The sequence below is a fragment of the Triticum dicoccoides genome, chromosome 1B (genome assembly GCF_002162155.2).
Source record: "Triticum dicoccoides isolate Atlit2015 ecotype Zavitan chromosome 1B, WEW_v2.0, whole genome shotgun sequence".
Classification (NCBI taxonomy): domain Eukaryota; kingdom Viridiplantae; phylum Streptophyta; class Magnoliopsida; order Poales; family Poaceae; genus Triticum; species Triticum dicoccoides.
This window is the reverse complement of record NC_041381.1, coordinates 695913674-695928905: the sequence shown is the minus strand read 5'-3', so window position 1 is coordinate 695928905 and position 15232 is coordinate 695913674. Positions and strand designations below refer to the sequence as shown.

Genomic DNA, 15232 nt, shown 5'->3' with positions numbered 1-15232 from the left:
GGCCACATTGGCCTTAGTGGGAAAAGAGAGGGGCGGCCAGGGTGGGCCGCGCGCCCCCTCTCCCTCTGGTCCGAATTGGACTAGGAGGGGGGGCGCCCCCCTCTTTCCTTCCCCCTCTCCCCCTTCCTTTCCCCCTCCTAGTAGGAGTAGGAAAGGGGCAGTCCTACTCCTACTAGGAGGAGGACTCCTCCTCCTTGGCGCGCCCCAAGGGGCCGGCCGGCCTCCCCCTTGCTCCTTTATATACGGGGGCAGGGGGGAACCCTAGGACACACAAGTTGATCTACGGATCGTTCCTTAGCCGTGTGCGGTGCCCCCCTCCACCATATTCCACCTCGGTCACATCGTCGCGGAGTTTAGGCGAAGCCCTGCGCCGGTAGAACATCATCATCGTCACCATGCCGTCATGCTGACGGAACTCATCCCCGACGCTTTGGTGGATTGGAGCCCGGGGAACGTCATCGAGCTGAACGTGTGCTGAACACGGAGGTGCCGTACGTTTGGTACTTGGATCGGTCGAGTCGTGAAGACGTACGACTACATCAACCACGTTGTGATAACGCTCCCGCTTACGGTCTACGAGGGTACGTGGACAACACTCTCCCCTCTCGTTGCTATGCCATCACCATGATCTTGCGTGTGCATAGGATTTTTTTTGAAATTACTACATTCCCCAACAATAATCGCACAAGGAAGTGATGACGTTGCGTCGTTTGTCAACGACACCGATGGTCAGGAAGGAGACCCAATATTGGAGGTACAACAAGAGGGCTATGTTCATGATGACTCCGGTGACCCAATGGAGGTACAAGAAGGAGACCGTGATGACGGCTCCGGTGACCGAACCGAGTCCGGCCAGGTATATATATATTAGTTAAGCCCGTGCTGACTAGTTAATTGATGCATTCATTGTTTTCATATGTAAACATATTAATTAACTCTCGTCTTTCTTCTTTTCTCTAGCCCTCCGGATCGAGCTCAATTTCGGTGAAGAAATTAGGCCCGAAGAAAAAGTTGCGCTCGGATGAAAGGTTTGAGATCACAGCAATCGCGCGCGATGGCAAACCGATTGAACCCATCCAGACAAGGGATGCATTTCATGCTCAGTGTGGGGTTCTTGTTAGGTACAAGATCCCGATCAGTATCCAGCAATGGTTAAAGTCTAAGAAGGAAGACCATGAGGTGTCTTATGTCTCCGATATGCAGAAAGAAGATCTTTGGACAACACTTAAGGCAAATTTCACCCTACCGCTAGAGGAGGATCCGGAGAAGCCAGTTAAAGAGCAATTGATCAAGTCTCATGCTCTTAAGAAGATGGCAGAACTATTCAGGAGGTGGAAGAATGAGCTGAAAACGTTTGTCGACAAAGAAGAGACACCAGAATTCATTGGAAAGTATGAGAGGATCAGAGATCAATGGCCCACATTTGTGGCCCACAAGACATCAGAAAAGAGTAAGAAGATGTCAGCAACAAGCAAGATTAATGCTGCGAAGAAGAAGCATCACCATCGCACGGGGTCAGGTGGTTACCTCAAAGCCCGACCTTTGTGGGACAAGGGTGAGAATGACCTGATTGCTAAAGGGGTCGAACGAGAGACATTGAACTGGCCAGACCGTTGCCGAACTTGGTTCTTCGGGGTTGGCAGAACCTTGGACCCTATATCAGAAAAGTGCGTTTGGACGGAAGAGCAACTGCGAATACCCGTCAGGAGGCTTTAGGAGTATATCGAGAAAGCGCAGGAAGGGACGTTCATTCCAGACAGAGAGAACAACGAGCTCACAATGGCCCTCGGGAATCCTGAGCATCCTGGACGGACACGAGGCACGCCAGGCTCCCTTCCGTGGAAGGCTGGGTTTCCAAACGCAGGGGGTTACAAAACCCAGGAGAGGAGGAAGAAAGTGGAGCATAGCCAACTGTAGGCGCTGCACGAAAGGGTACAAGGGCTAGAGGAACGAGAAGCAGATCGCAGCAAACGACCTGCCGAAGATTCCCCTGAAGCTACCCCGCCATCTCAGCAGAGAAGCAGCGTGGCTTCCACCGAGCAGACTCAGCAGCTGGAGGCCGTCTTCACGGCTCCTGCTAGCTACCCCGTGGATGCTATCACGGAGTCTCAACATTGCCACCTTATGACACGATGGATGACATTGAAAGTCAAGGCGGCTGTTGGCTCTTTTATACCTAATGAACCTGGCTCAACCTACCACGGCCAGTCGATTCCAGAAGGATATGCTAGGGTGATGGTGGATCAAATAACGGACGGATTTGAGGACCTTCAGCTTCACCATCCTACGGGTGAAGGGGAGATTCGGCTGGGTTCTTCTCTGAAGACTCCATGCCTATGACGGAAGGAGCTCATCAACCTTCTGAACTGGACGCCTCCGCCTCCTCCTCCTCCTCCGGCGAGTCAGGGCACTCCGCCTCCTCCTCCGCCTCCTCCAGCGAGTGATCATGGCACTCAGCCTCCTTCTCCGGCGCGTGGCGACACTCCACCTCCTTCTCCGCCTGCGTCGGCGCGCCCGAGCAGCCAGCTGCCTCCTCCTTCTCCGCCTCGTCAACAAGGGCGGAAGAGACCCGCCGCTGCTCCGGCTCCTCCGGCGTGTCGTCCTTCTCCTCCGCCTCGTAAGAAAGGAAAGACAGCCGCAGCTGCTCTGTCTGCTCCAGCGTCTAGCAGTACAGCCAGAGGCAGGCAATATAAATACGGTCCTTCTCTGAAGACTCCAGAGAAGTTACCATACGAGAGGAGCCAGGAGGAAAACGCGAAGATCGTGCAAGCCGAAGTGACCAACTTCTTTGAAGGGGTCAAAGCAAAGAAAAATCCACCTCCGGAGGATAAGATAGATCCGGTAAAAGCAAAGCGTACTCTGGCTGCCCTGATGAAACCACCAAAGTCTCCGGTGAAAGACAACTATGAGCGCATTCTTACAAAGTCATTTGTCGAAGCGGAGCGGTCGGGAAGTATTGTCAGTGGTCAAAGGTTAGCAGAACGGCGAGCTAGGAAAAAAGTTTCCCAGCTCGGCGAACAAGCGAACCAATCGTGGCCCCCGCTCCAGGTGTCTAGCATCGTCGCAAATCTTCCGGGCGGGATGGTGCTCGGTTATAACGATCTTGGAGATTACCTGCCCGACGATGCATATTTTGATTTCTTGGAGGTGGACGAACACAGATACGTGTACGGGAAGCCTCTCGTCAAATATGAAAAATCTCTAACAACGATGATGCGAAGATTCCATGATTGGTATATGAAAACCTGCAGAGAGTCTGAGGGGAGGAATATTTTGACGCTCAGAGTTAAATAGGAGCATGACCTCGTTGGAATTGAACTGTTGAATGTTCCATTTGAGGAGTTCTTCGAGTTTTTCAGTCTAAAGGCCCTCGATAAGTTAATGATCACTTTCTCCTGCCTGTAAGTAGTACTACTTCTGTCATTAAGTCTCTATATATAGGTCAGCTCTTTCATTGCATGTATTTTTAATTATTCTCACTATATTATGCAGATTGAAGATCGCCGAGTTGAAGAAAAGACAAATCGGTGATATTGGGTTCATTAACACAAACCTCATAGATGCATATATGGTTAAATTTCAGGCCAAAGATACCGAGGCCAAGCTGCTACAATCGTTTATATTAAATCAAAACAAAGCTATAATACTCTTCCCTTACGAATTCGGGTGAGTGTTACTGTCTTGTGCATATTCGGTTTCCCTTATTAGTCGAGGTTATAGTAATATAATTGATGAGTTATGCATGCGTGCGCAGCTTCCACTATATTCTCCTAGAGATTAAGCTTGAGCAGGGACTAGTAACCGTCTTAGACTCGAGGCGAAAAGATCCCAAGAAGTACGTGGACATGACCGAGATTCTAGAGAAGTAAGTTAAATCGATCATTGTCGCACCATATCGGCAACTTCAATTTGTTCATTTCCTGATATCAAGCAATTGTTTTCTTTGTCTGGCAGGGTTTGGAGTAAATTCACCTCAAAAACTCCGGGACTGCCAAAGAAGCTGCAATTTGGACACCCGAAAGTAAGTACTATAGTAGCATATATGTTCCACGCATCTCCTAGTGATTCAAGCGCTAGTTTCATCAATACCATTTAGCATGCTTGCTAATTATCAGTTTGATTGACCTCTATTTCTTGTAAAGTGGTTGTGGCAGGAAGAAGGGACTAATTACTGTGGATACTACATTTGCGAGTCCATCCGCCACACGACCTGTGAGCGGGGCTACTCCGACAAACAATATGAAGTGCGTAAATAATTATATTCACAATTTTATTTTATTACCATCATTTGTGTTCAATTTCATTTATTCATATATATGTATTGACCCCCATCTTCAAATTAGATATTTCGGATGCGGGATGAACTCCTACCACCAGATTGTATGTGAGGAATTCAAGAGGAATTGGCGGTATTCTTTCTTGACCACGTGATCACTAAAGACGGAGAATACCATGTGGACCCTGATGCGTTGAATTTTAATTAGGAGATTATATTGTAAAAGATACTTATATTGTATATATGTAGCTAGTAGCGTCTGATAGATATACGAGAACTTGTTGTTCGACCAATCTCTCAGAGAAGAAGAGGTGGTCGATATCACTTCTTTTTGTATGCATCTGTTCATGACGATCTTCTATTTCCTTCATTTGCTTAACTAGCTAGCGTGTCTAGTCCTCTCTATACATATAGTACGTAGCGTCGACCAAGCACGGAGATAAGAGAGGACACTTCTCTCTATTAATTAGCTAGCTAACACAATATATGAAACACCTAAATTAACCCCCCCCCCTCAAACTCCCAAACCCTCCCCCCCATTCAAAAAAAAACCCCAGCACCTGAGATGCTGACGCGTGGATGCCTATTGGTCCCGGTTGGTGCCACCAACCGGGACCAAAGGGCCTCCTGCCTGGACTCGCCGCACCGGCCACGTGGAGGCCCATCTGTCCCGGTTTATGCAAGAACCGGGATTAAATGTTTAGGGCATTAGTACCGACACTTTAGTCCCGGTTCAAAAACCAGGACAAATGGCCCTCACGAACCGGGACAATAGGTCCTTTTTCTACTAGTGGCCTGTGCCTCTCACGAAATCACAACCGTGCCTTTCGCGGAAACAAAACCATAACTTTCGTGAATGAAAAAAACGCGTTTTTTCGTTTCCGAGGAGGCACGGCCGTGACTCTCACGAAAGCACAACCGTGCCTCTCATGGAAGCAGAACTGTGACTCTCGCGAAAGAAAAAAAGAACAAAAAACACATTCTTTTTCCGTTTCCAAGAGGCATGGCCGTGACTCTTGCGAAAGCAAAACCGTGCCTCACGCAGAAACAAAACCGTAACTCTCGCAAAAGATAAAAAGGAAAACGCGTTTTTTTGCGCAATTTTTTTTCGATTTTGTTTTTATCGAAAAGCTAAGGACGACCGGTGAAAAACCAAAACGTCAAAAAAAACCCGGAAAAACCCGCTAAAAAGACCGAAGGAGCGCTCGTTAACTAGTTGCTATTCCGATTCCCGGTGAATCCTAAAAAGAGCGACCGTATGTGTGATAACCACCCAGCCACCTCACCTGATGTAATTTGTTTCATCCTTTTCTGTCTTTTCTTCTTCTCTTTCTTCTTTTTCTGGTTCCTTTTTTTTCTCTTTTTTGGAACATTTAGTTCGGTTTTTCCTTTCTTTTTTGTTTTCATTCTTTTTTCTAAAGGCATGATTTTTTTTGAATTCATGATTGTTTCTAACTTGTAGGAGTAGTGTGGGTGCACCCGCGCTACTACTATGTCTATTAGTAGTAGTGTGGGTGCACCCGCGCTACTACTATGTCTATTAGTAGTAGCGTGGGTGCTACCCGCGCTACTACTATTAATTTAAAAAAAATCCCGATCCCGTGTGTGCTGTCAATGGCAACAATGGTTTGATCCAGCGCTGGCAGGGGTCGCCGGAGGTGCGGAAGGACAGCGGTGGACCAGATCCAGCGATGGCTGCTGCAGAGGGCCAGGATCCATGGCTGAGCAAGGCGGCGGCGTGGGGCTCCTCTTCGCAGCCAAGGCAGCGAGCTCCTGGTCGTCCATGGTGACGACCTGCACGGGCAAGGACATGGGAGGGTGAGTCAAACCAGAGGAAGGAGATGGAGGTAGCAGCGGGGTTGGTCGCCGGTGGTAAAGTGCTCTGTCGTGGTGGCATAGAGGCGAGGGGGGAGACGGACGAGCTCCTGGGCGCTAGCGACGCGAGGAGGTGAACTCGTTGGGTGCTATGGAGGAGGCGGTGTGCTTGGGCAGGAGCACCATGGGAGAGCCTATGGAGAAAGGGAGGAGAGTGAGGGAGAGAGGAGGGATTCAGCCGAGGATATGGGCACTTCACCTACCTTATACTTAGTACTACTATCAACTTAGTATTAGCGGGTTTATACACCTCGCTACTACTATGACATGTCCGCATGCGAAGGGGGGAGGGGGGAGAGCACGGTAGAGACCACTTAGTAGTAGCGAGGGTTATAAATCCACGTTACTACTATCAACTTAGTTGCAGCGGGGATATAAACCCGCGCTACTAGTAAGTAGTAGTAGCGAGGGGTATAAACCCGCGCCACTAGTAAATGTCTACTTATAAACTTTTCCCTAGTAGTGCTAGCTTTGCAAGCGTGGACCCTGTGAGGCAAAACAAGCACCCTCTTTACCTCATAGGGTTTCATTGCCTTCTGCTGGCGCCGGCCCCGGTCCGTCTCATCCCCGGTTGCCTTAGGCCATAACAGCATGGTGGATTTAGGCCGTGGCTGACTAGAGGACTTTGTTTTTAGATGTTCCTTCAAATCGGATGCATCGATGGCCTCCGCGACCGTCTGATCTGATTTTGATGACGAAGCTCGGGCAGAAACCGCCGACCATAGTCCATGTTTGTAAATTGGTCCCTGTTGCAATCCTTTGGACCGGAACAAGGGGCCTCGCCTCGTGCCGATTCCCGCATAGGGTGAGATTCGGCCTAATAGCAAATTTGGCAAGTTTACACAAAAAAAAGGTAAATTTGGCAAGTTAGACAGCGACGTGTAGTTTGATCTCAAAATATAATACGGAGTACAACACTACCACGATTGTCCCAACCCCAAGAAAGAAAAAGATTTATTAGGAGGAAGACGCACGCACGCCTTCCCTACCTTCACGCTTCGATCGGCTTCTCAGTGCTACCGTCGATCAAGTCCTGCGGCATGTCGTCCGGCGAGTATGAGCGCTACGTGGCCATGGCGGCGACGGCGGCGGGGGCGGCGATGGTGATCAATGGCCTGATGAACGAGCTGCTGCCCTCGGAGCTCCGTGACGCGCTCACCCTCTCCACCGCCGACGTGGTGCGCCGCCTCCGCGCCCGCCTCTCCCCCACCCACACCCACACCGTCGTCATCGACGAGGCCGAGGGCCTCGCGCCCAACCAGCTCTTCGACGCCGCCCGCGCCTACCTCGCCTCGCTCGCCGGCACCGCCTCCGCCGCGCGCCGCCTCCGCGCGTCCCGCGTCGACGATGCCCAGGGCATCCTCGTCACCATGGACCATGGCGAGGAAACCGTCGACGTCCACGACGGCGTCACCTACACCTGGCGCCTCGTCTCCCGCGACGTCGCCGGTAACAGCGGCTCCTTCGCAGGCCACGGCTCCGGCGCCGGCCACAACGGCCGCCGCGGCCCCCACGGCGGCTGCCACAGGTCCTTCGAGCTCTGCTTCCACAAGAAGCACAAGGAGCAGGCGCTCGCCTCGTACCTGCCGTTCGTCGTGGACGCCGCCAAGGCCATCCGGGACCGGCACCGGGACCTCAAGATGCACATGATCGAGTACGACGCGTGGACCCCCGTCGACCTCCGCCACCCCTCCACCTTCGACACGATCGCCATGGACGGCGACCTCAAGCGATCCGTCATGGACGACCTCGAGCGGTTCGTTAGGAGGAAGGACTACTACCGCAGGACCGGCAGGGCATGGAAGCGCGGGTACCTGCTCTACGGCCCGCCGGGCACCGGCAAGTCCAGCCTCGTAGCCGCCATGGCCAACTACCTCAAGTTCGACATCTACGACCTCGAGCTGACCGAGGTCAAGTCCAACTCGGACCTCCGCAGGCTGCTCGTCGGCATGAGCAACCGCTCCATCCTCGTCGTTGAGGACATTGACTGCAGCATCGACCTGCCTCAGCGCGGCCAGGAAGGCGGCGAGAGGCGTGCGAGGCACAGCTTCACCGGAGGAGAGGACAATGAGGACAAGGTTTGTCAATTACTATGAGTTCAATCATGGTCATTCATATATATTCATGCATAATATTGGGTCCTTATATCTTTTTTATGCTGTGTCAATAACTCAATATGCTTCCGGGGATGACCTGATTTGTGTGTTGATTTTGTCGAACAGGTGACGTTGTCCGGGCTGCTCAACTTCGTCGACGGGCTGTGGTCGACGAGCGGGGAGGAGAGGATCATCGTCTTCACCACCAACTACAAGGAGCGGCTCGACCCGGCATTGTTGCGGCCGGGCAGGATGGACATGCACATCCACATGGGATATTGCACCCCGGAGTCCTTCAGGATCCTGGCCAGGAACTACCACTTCGTCGAAGATGACCACACCATGTATCCGGAGATCGAGAAGCTGATGGAGGAGGTGCCAATCACACCGGCAGAGGTTGCCGAGGTTCTGATGAGGAACGATGGAGCCGACGCCGCCCTCAGTGATCTCGTCGGGTTCCTCAAGGCAAAGAGGGGAGAAGTCGGTGCGAACAAGGGCGTGGAACATCATGGAAACAACAAGGTGGATAAATATGAGCAGGCAATGGTGTTGTACTGCACTCCGGAGTACTTTAGGGGCGTGTCCCGTGACCACCAATCACTTAAAGACCGTGCCATGATTCCCGAGGTCGAGCAGTTGTTGAGTGAGGTGCCGACCACGATCGAAGAGGTCACCGATGTTGTAGGGAGGAATAACGGCGGGGCGGACGCCGCAATCCGAGATCTCATCGGGTTCCTCAATGCGAAGAGGGGTGACGCCGGTGAGAACAATGGTGCGAACCAAGATGGAAACTGCAATGGTGATGATAAATAGGAGCAGACAATGACATCATATAGCGCTCTCGAAATTTTACAATATAGAGGATTATAGAAGCAAGTATAGATGATGAAATACTCTGCTATATAATGTATTCGTCCAAACTAGTTATCGTTATGAATTTTCAGCATTTTTTTCGAGCAACTAGATACATCTTGCTAACATTCTTGGAGCTACTAATAAGGCACTTAGTGCGTTGCTACAGCACTAAAAAGCAGCTTATTAACAGTTTTTTTTGGTGAACACATGCATTTGTCTCAAGCGCAATGTCTGAACTATCGCCATGTCTTATGCTACGTCAAGCACAACATCGCAGTCACTTGTCTTTCACCCACAACATCACTCTTTAACAACCTTCGAGCAACTCCCGTCTTATTTTTTCCTTTTAAGATTGAAAACGGCGAAATCAAGTCGCTCAAACCAACCAAACTCTTCAAAAAACTATGCATAGACCATTTGATTTTCAAAACCATCATGAAGTCACAACCTTCTCTCTAGATTGCTTTGTTCTTTTTTATGGGACCTCGTTAGAGTATGGACAGCTCCCGCGATTGCACGGAGAATAAGAAAGCTGATATAGTTAATGTGTGAAATCGAATAAAAAACCACATATCTCGGTTAAAAAAGAAAAGAGAATGCGGCTTTGGGATTTAGACGACCCTCCCCCCACCCCTCCCTACCACCACCACAGACACAACATTTTGGAAGGTGTTCCAGTCAGTTTAAGAGGGAAATGTTAGTTCAAAATAACTACTGACGCGATCTAACAAATGTGGTAGTTGTTGGACACTAACAAGTATATATGCCCCATGTTGGGATGACAAGAAACTTGAATTCCTTGCTTGGTAAGATGGCAGTATAATCCCAGAAGATGCAGATTGGCTCATTATTGGAGACACTAATCTGATCAGGAGTGTTGACGATAGAAGTAAACCATGAGAAAATATTGATGAAATACTGCAGTTTAATGTTGTCATAAGTCATTTAGGCTGGGATGATATTCCCCTTAAAGGCGGGAAATTTATCTAGAGCAATATGCAAGAAAATCCTCTACTTGAAAGACTTGATTTGGTTTTTTACTTCCTCCTCTAGGACACTTTATTATGCAAATACTTTGGCTTTCCCAATGGCAACGACCACCTCTGACCATGTGCCTTGTGTCATTCAGATTCAAAAATCCATGTCAAAAAGCAACATATTCTGATTTTAAAATTGGTGGATGGAACATGATAGTTTTGTGCCTCTGGTGGAAAAATGTGTGGAAGCATAGTATTCATTATGCTGATGCAACCAGAAAGAATAATGCTAAGATGAAGATCTTAAGGAAAAAAGCTTAAAGACTTGGGGTGAAAATCCTTTCCAATCTAAAAGAGGTTATCAGAGATGCAAAATGCTCTGATTGAAATGATGGATGTGATTGAAAATTTTAGATCCCTCACACCTTTGGAGTCTGGCCTGTAAAAAGATATTAAAATTTATTTGGATAGACTTTTGGAGGAACAAAAGGCATATTGGCAACCGAGAGAGAAAATTAAATGGGTTACTTTAGGAAGTGAGAACTTAAAAAAAATCCATGCTTTGGCTACTATTCATCATAGGCGCACAACTATATATCTTCATTGCTTGGATCATATGGTGTTGGGGTCTCCAATCATGTTGCAAAAGCCTCTCTTCTACATGAACTTCAAAGACATGCTGGGAAAACAGAACATTATAATATCTCTCCGGAGTTGCTTTACCTCTTGCCAGTGCATCATGGTTTATCTTTCCTAGAAGAAACTTTCTCTACCGAGGAGATAGATGTCATCATTAAATACTTGCACTCAAATAAATCTTCAGGACCGGATGGCTTTAACTCTAATTTTATCAAGAAGTGCTCGTCAAGAATCAAGCAATATTTTCAAGATCTTGGTAACCAACTTTTACAGATGTGAGGTCTGCCTACAAAACATAAATAATTCTTTACATTTCTCTTATTCCCAAGAAGCTTGGTGCTTCTTGTGCCAATGATTACAGACCCATCTCCCTCCTCAATTGCACAATCAAGTTGCTTACTAAACTTCTGGCTAGTAGACTGCATTCCATAATTTTGGAGCTAATTCATGTCAATCCATATGGATTCATCAAATCTACATCTATATAGGATCGTATTGCCTAGGCATATGAATATTTGTTTCAAAGCCATAGAAGCAAAAAAACACAGTGGTGTTAAATCTGGATTTTGAAAAAGCCCTTGACAAGATGGAACATGGCATGATTTCAGCTATTATGAAGAAAAAAGGATTGGGGATCAAATGGTGCTCTTGGATTGAACAAATTCTCAACGCTGCAACTTTGATGTACTATTGAATGGAGTGTCTGGCAACTCTTTGAAATGCATAAAAGGGGTGAGACAGGGAGATCCCCTTTCTCCCCTCCTTTTTGTTCTATGAGCTAATTTTTATAGACAATATTAAATTATGCAATGCACATCGATATTATTCAGCCCCCAATCAAATTTAATTCCCGCCCTGACTTCCACATACTTCAATATGTTGATGATACTCTGATCATCATGCCATCATGTGCAGAGCAATTGGATAAACTGCAACATTTGGTGAATCTCTACTCCAAAGCCTCTGGATTAAAGGTTAATTACCATAAATCAAGCATTTTACCCATCAATACCCCAGATGAGACCATGCAGGTCCTATCCACCATTCTGGGTTGCCCCATTGCCACTTTTCCATTTACTTATTTAGGTGCTCCTCTCAGTTTCACCAAGCCAATAATGGACTTTTTATGTTTATCATTGACATAATTCAGAAAAGGTTAAACTTTTACTCTTTGTTCTTAAGCTATGATGGGAGAATGCTCATGGTCAATGCAGTTTTATGAGTTGTTTACTTCCATACAAAGGCATCATAAAACATAGGAAACGTCCCTTTTGGAGAGGTAAGGACCTGGAAAAGAAAAACTCTCCCTTGGCAGCTGGGGTTTTAATATATGCCAAAGGATAGAGGAGGACTGGGAATATTGAATCTGTCCCCGTAGAACACTAGCCGTCATTTGGAATGGTGCATAAGTTTATCAATCACATGGATATCCCATGGGTCAAAGTGGTTTGGGAAGTATATTATGATCATGGTTTTCCTTCCAACTCCTACACCCAATACATCCTTCTGGTGGAGAGATTGCATGAAACTCTTTCCAATTTATAAGGAACATGCCTCAAGTACTCAACACAATGGTCAGACTCTAATTTTTTTGGTCTGACAAATGGAATGGGGTTCCTTTGATTGAAGTATCTCCACGCCTTCATTCCTTTGCTATCAACCAACACATATCCATCTTTGATTTGCATCAAGCTAAGAATTCAGCTACACCTCTCCATTTTCCACTATCTAAAGAGGCTTATATGCAATTTCAGGAACCTGAGCTATTAGTTCATGAACTAACTCTCTCCTTAGAACCAAAGCAATGGAAATTGCCTAAGGGGTCCAATCAATACAAAGTTTTCAAGGTCTTTAGGTTACTTACCATTGTACCTGAGGTTATGCCCATGATAAAATGGATATGGAAAACCATGTTGTCAACTCAGGCACAAGATATTTTCTGTCTCCTAACAAATGACATGTCAAATACTAGACCTCTCTTACAAAGGAAACAATTATTTATTCAGGATTACACTTGTGTGTTATGCAATATGCAGGTCCTGGAAACAAGAGATCACCTCTTCTTTCACTGCCTGTTGCACGCTTATGCTGGTCTTATATCTGCCTAACTTTGGCACCAATTGGCGATGACGGCGGCGCGACTTCGGCTCGCTCCAGTGCTTGTAGTTGTCGCTAGGTGGTCCATGGACCTGGTTCTAATTTTTATTACATCTATTGTTCTCTGTATTGCCATGATTAATGAATAGATTGAAAACGTCTCTCACAAAAAAACTATGTTGGGCATACAAGACGAAATCAACAACCTCAAGAACTTGTTGAATCTTCCTTCCTCATTGGAGATCATTATCTTAGTGTCATGGGCTATCGGGACTACAATAAATGACTGCATATTCCAGCATATTCCCCAAAGTTTATATATCTGCAGGAGAAAGTTCAAAGATGAACTCGAATGGACACTCTATAGAGCAAAGAGGGAGGAATACAACGGCTTTAAAGATTGGGCAAGCAGATTTAGATAATTATGTTTAGAGATGATCAGCTTCCTACTGATGTTGTTCTTGTTGTACCTTTTCCCCTCTTTGTATAGCTTCATTTCTTTTTCTTCTTTATTTGGTTTTAATCTATGTGTAGTTGTTTTCTTTCTTCTTTTTTCAAGATATTGCTTTGTACTTATTTTTTGAAAATCAATAAAAATACACAGCAGAGTCCCACTGTTTCAAGCCACCCGGAAGACCACTCCGTGTTAGGGTCACCATATTTGTTCCATCTGAAGGGCGTTGGGTCCCAAATAGCGGCGGTGGGGTTCACCCGAGTAACCTCACACAGAAACTCCTTCGTAAAAATTGATTGTGCAACAGTCTTTGTCAGATCATCTTCGACATGCCTCTCGTGAGCTTAAGAATCAACCACAACACCAGGCTTACCGAAGGCCCTTATCATGCGCTCCACAATGACCTCACTGCTCTCCAAGGAAGCAGGCGGCTCATCTGAAACTGAAATGAGCACCAGAAGCGCAGAGGAGGGCACAATGACGGTCGGGGAACAATTACCAAGGTGGGGCAATGTCAAAGAGTACTCCAATATCAGATGGAACCACATAGTCAAAGATCACATCATGGCGCCAAGCATAGCAAATTGGTAGACACTTGACCATGGGTGCAACCTCGAGAGACGACGACATGGCTTCGACAAGCATAGGGTCATTGCCGCCAAATGCCATCATCCGCCGGCCCAACCATCAACCAGGAGCATCACATCAAAAAACAAAATCAGTTGTTTACCATAGTAGTCGATATATAAAAGAGAAAATTTCACCCTGCAAAAATAAAATAAAAGAGTACTAATTGGCATGGTGTAGTGTACTGCTCGGGTTCGACATGTCGTAGTCGTATAAGTGAGGTTGAAAAAAAATGAAGACAACCAAAAAGGAAAAAGAAAAAAGAAAGATAAAGAGCAGTTCGCAAACGAAAAGGAAAAGAAAAGGCTCCGACGCCTCGATCGGTCACCGACCCGAGATCTGACCCCAAACCCAAACCCAAACCCGCGGCGCGCTCAAATACTCGGCTTCGTCCTCCTCCCGGCCCCTTTCCGTCGGCCGCGGACGCCCTCGACATCGCCACCGGAGCCCTCCAGATCGAAGCCGGGCCAGGGCTCCCTCCCTCCGCGCCCGCTCCTCACCCAGCCCCGTCGGTACGTACGTGCCCACCCTCGATCACTCGTCCCTGTTGATTGCCCGTTGAAACTTCCGTCGGATATCGGCCGACTTCCGGCGGTACCGGTCGCCGCCCGGGCTCCGGCTCCGGCGTCGGGAAACCCGCGACGCCGGCGGTGGAGTCAGCCGGGTGCTCTTCCCGGCGGCGCCAGCGACCGGTACCGCCGTCCCGTCTGTTGATTGCTCGGATCGTTCCGCGCGTTGGTTAATTCGAATCCGCGGCAGCCCCTACCCTACCCCACCCTACCGACCTGCGTACGGCGTGCAGTGGGTTTCCGTGTTTGAAATCCCGCTTTGTTGCCTATTCCATCTCTTTGGAGATCGATCCCTTTATCAGACGCCGACCTATGACTATGAGCAAGTAGTGCCTCCATATGCCTGCTTAATTAGAGATTCTTGTTTCTAAGCACAAGATTGTTGCGCGTGCTGGTTAATGGAAATTAAGTTGTAAACATTTTAGCACTTGTAAATTGTAATAGACTTGATCCGAGGATCCCCTAAGCCGGCTTAATTAGCGATCGTGAGTCAAGTATTCTAACTCGAGGTCCCGGGCATTGATCGATTTAGGGGACACTGAGGTTTTGGCTTACAATTGTTTCATGTAGTAGCAAAGTCAGCTTACAAATATAACTTCCTTTTTCTATGTGCTGTCTACGCCACTACACAAGATGTTTGTGTGTATAGGAATAGAGTTGCGCAACACCCTAAAAAAATGGGGAAATAGAGTAATAAATTTTTGTAGCCTCAGAATTCAGACATGCCATCAGTTGACACATTTTCGTTTGTGATGAGCAGGTGTTGT

At 47.6% G+C, this 15232-nt stretch overlaps 1 protein-coding gene across 1 annotated transcript; it reads left to right on the top strand.

The window, feature by feature from the left end:
- Positions 1-7191: 7191 nt before the first annotated feature.
- LOC119350988 (AAA-ATPase At3g50940-like) lies at positions 7192-9104 on the top strand. The gene is made up of 2 exons (XM_037618567.1): positions 7192-8229; positions 8374-9104. Exons 1-2 carry the CDS (start codon positions 7192-7194, stop codon positions 9058-9060), a joined length of 1725 nt encoding a protein of 574 aa, XP_037474464.1. The 3' UTR covers positions 9061-9104.
- The last annotated feature ends 6128 nt before the right edge of the window (positions 9105-15232 follow it).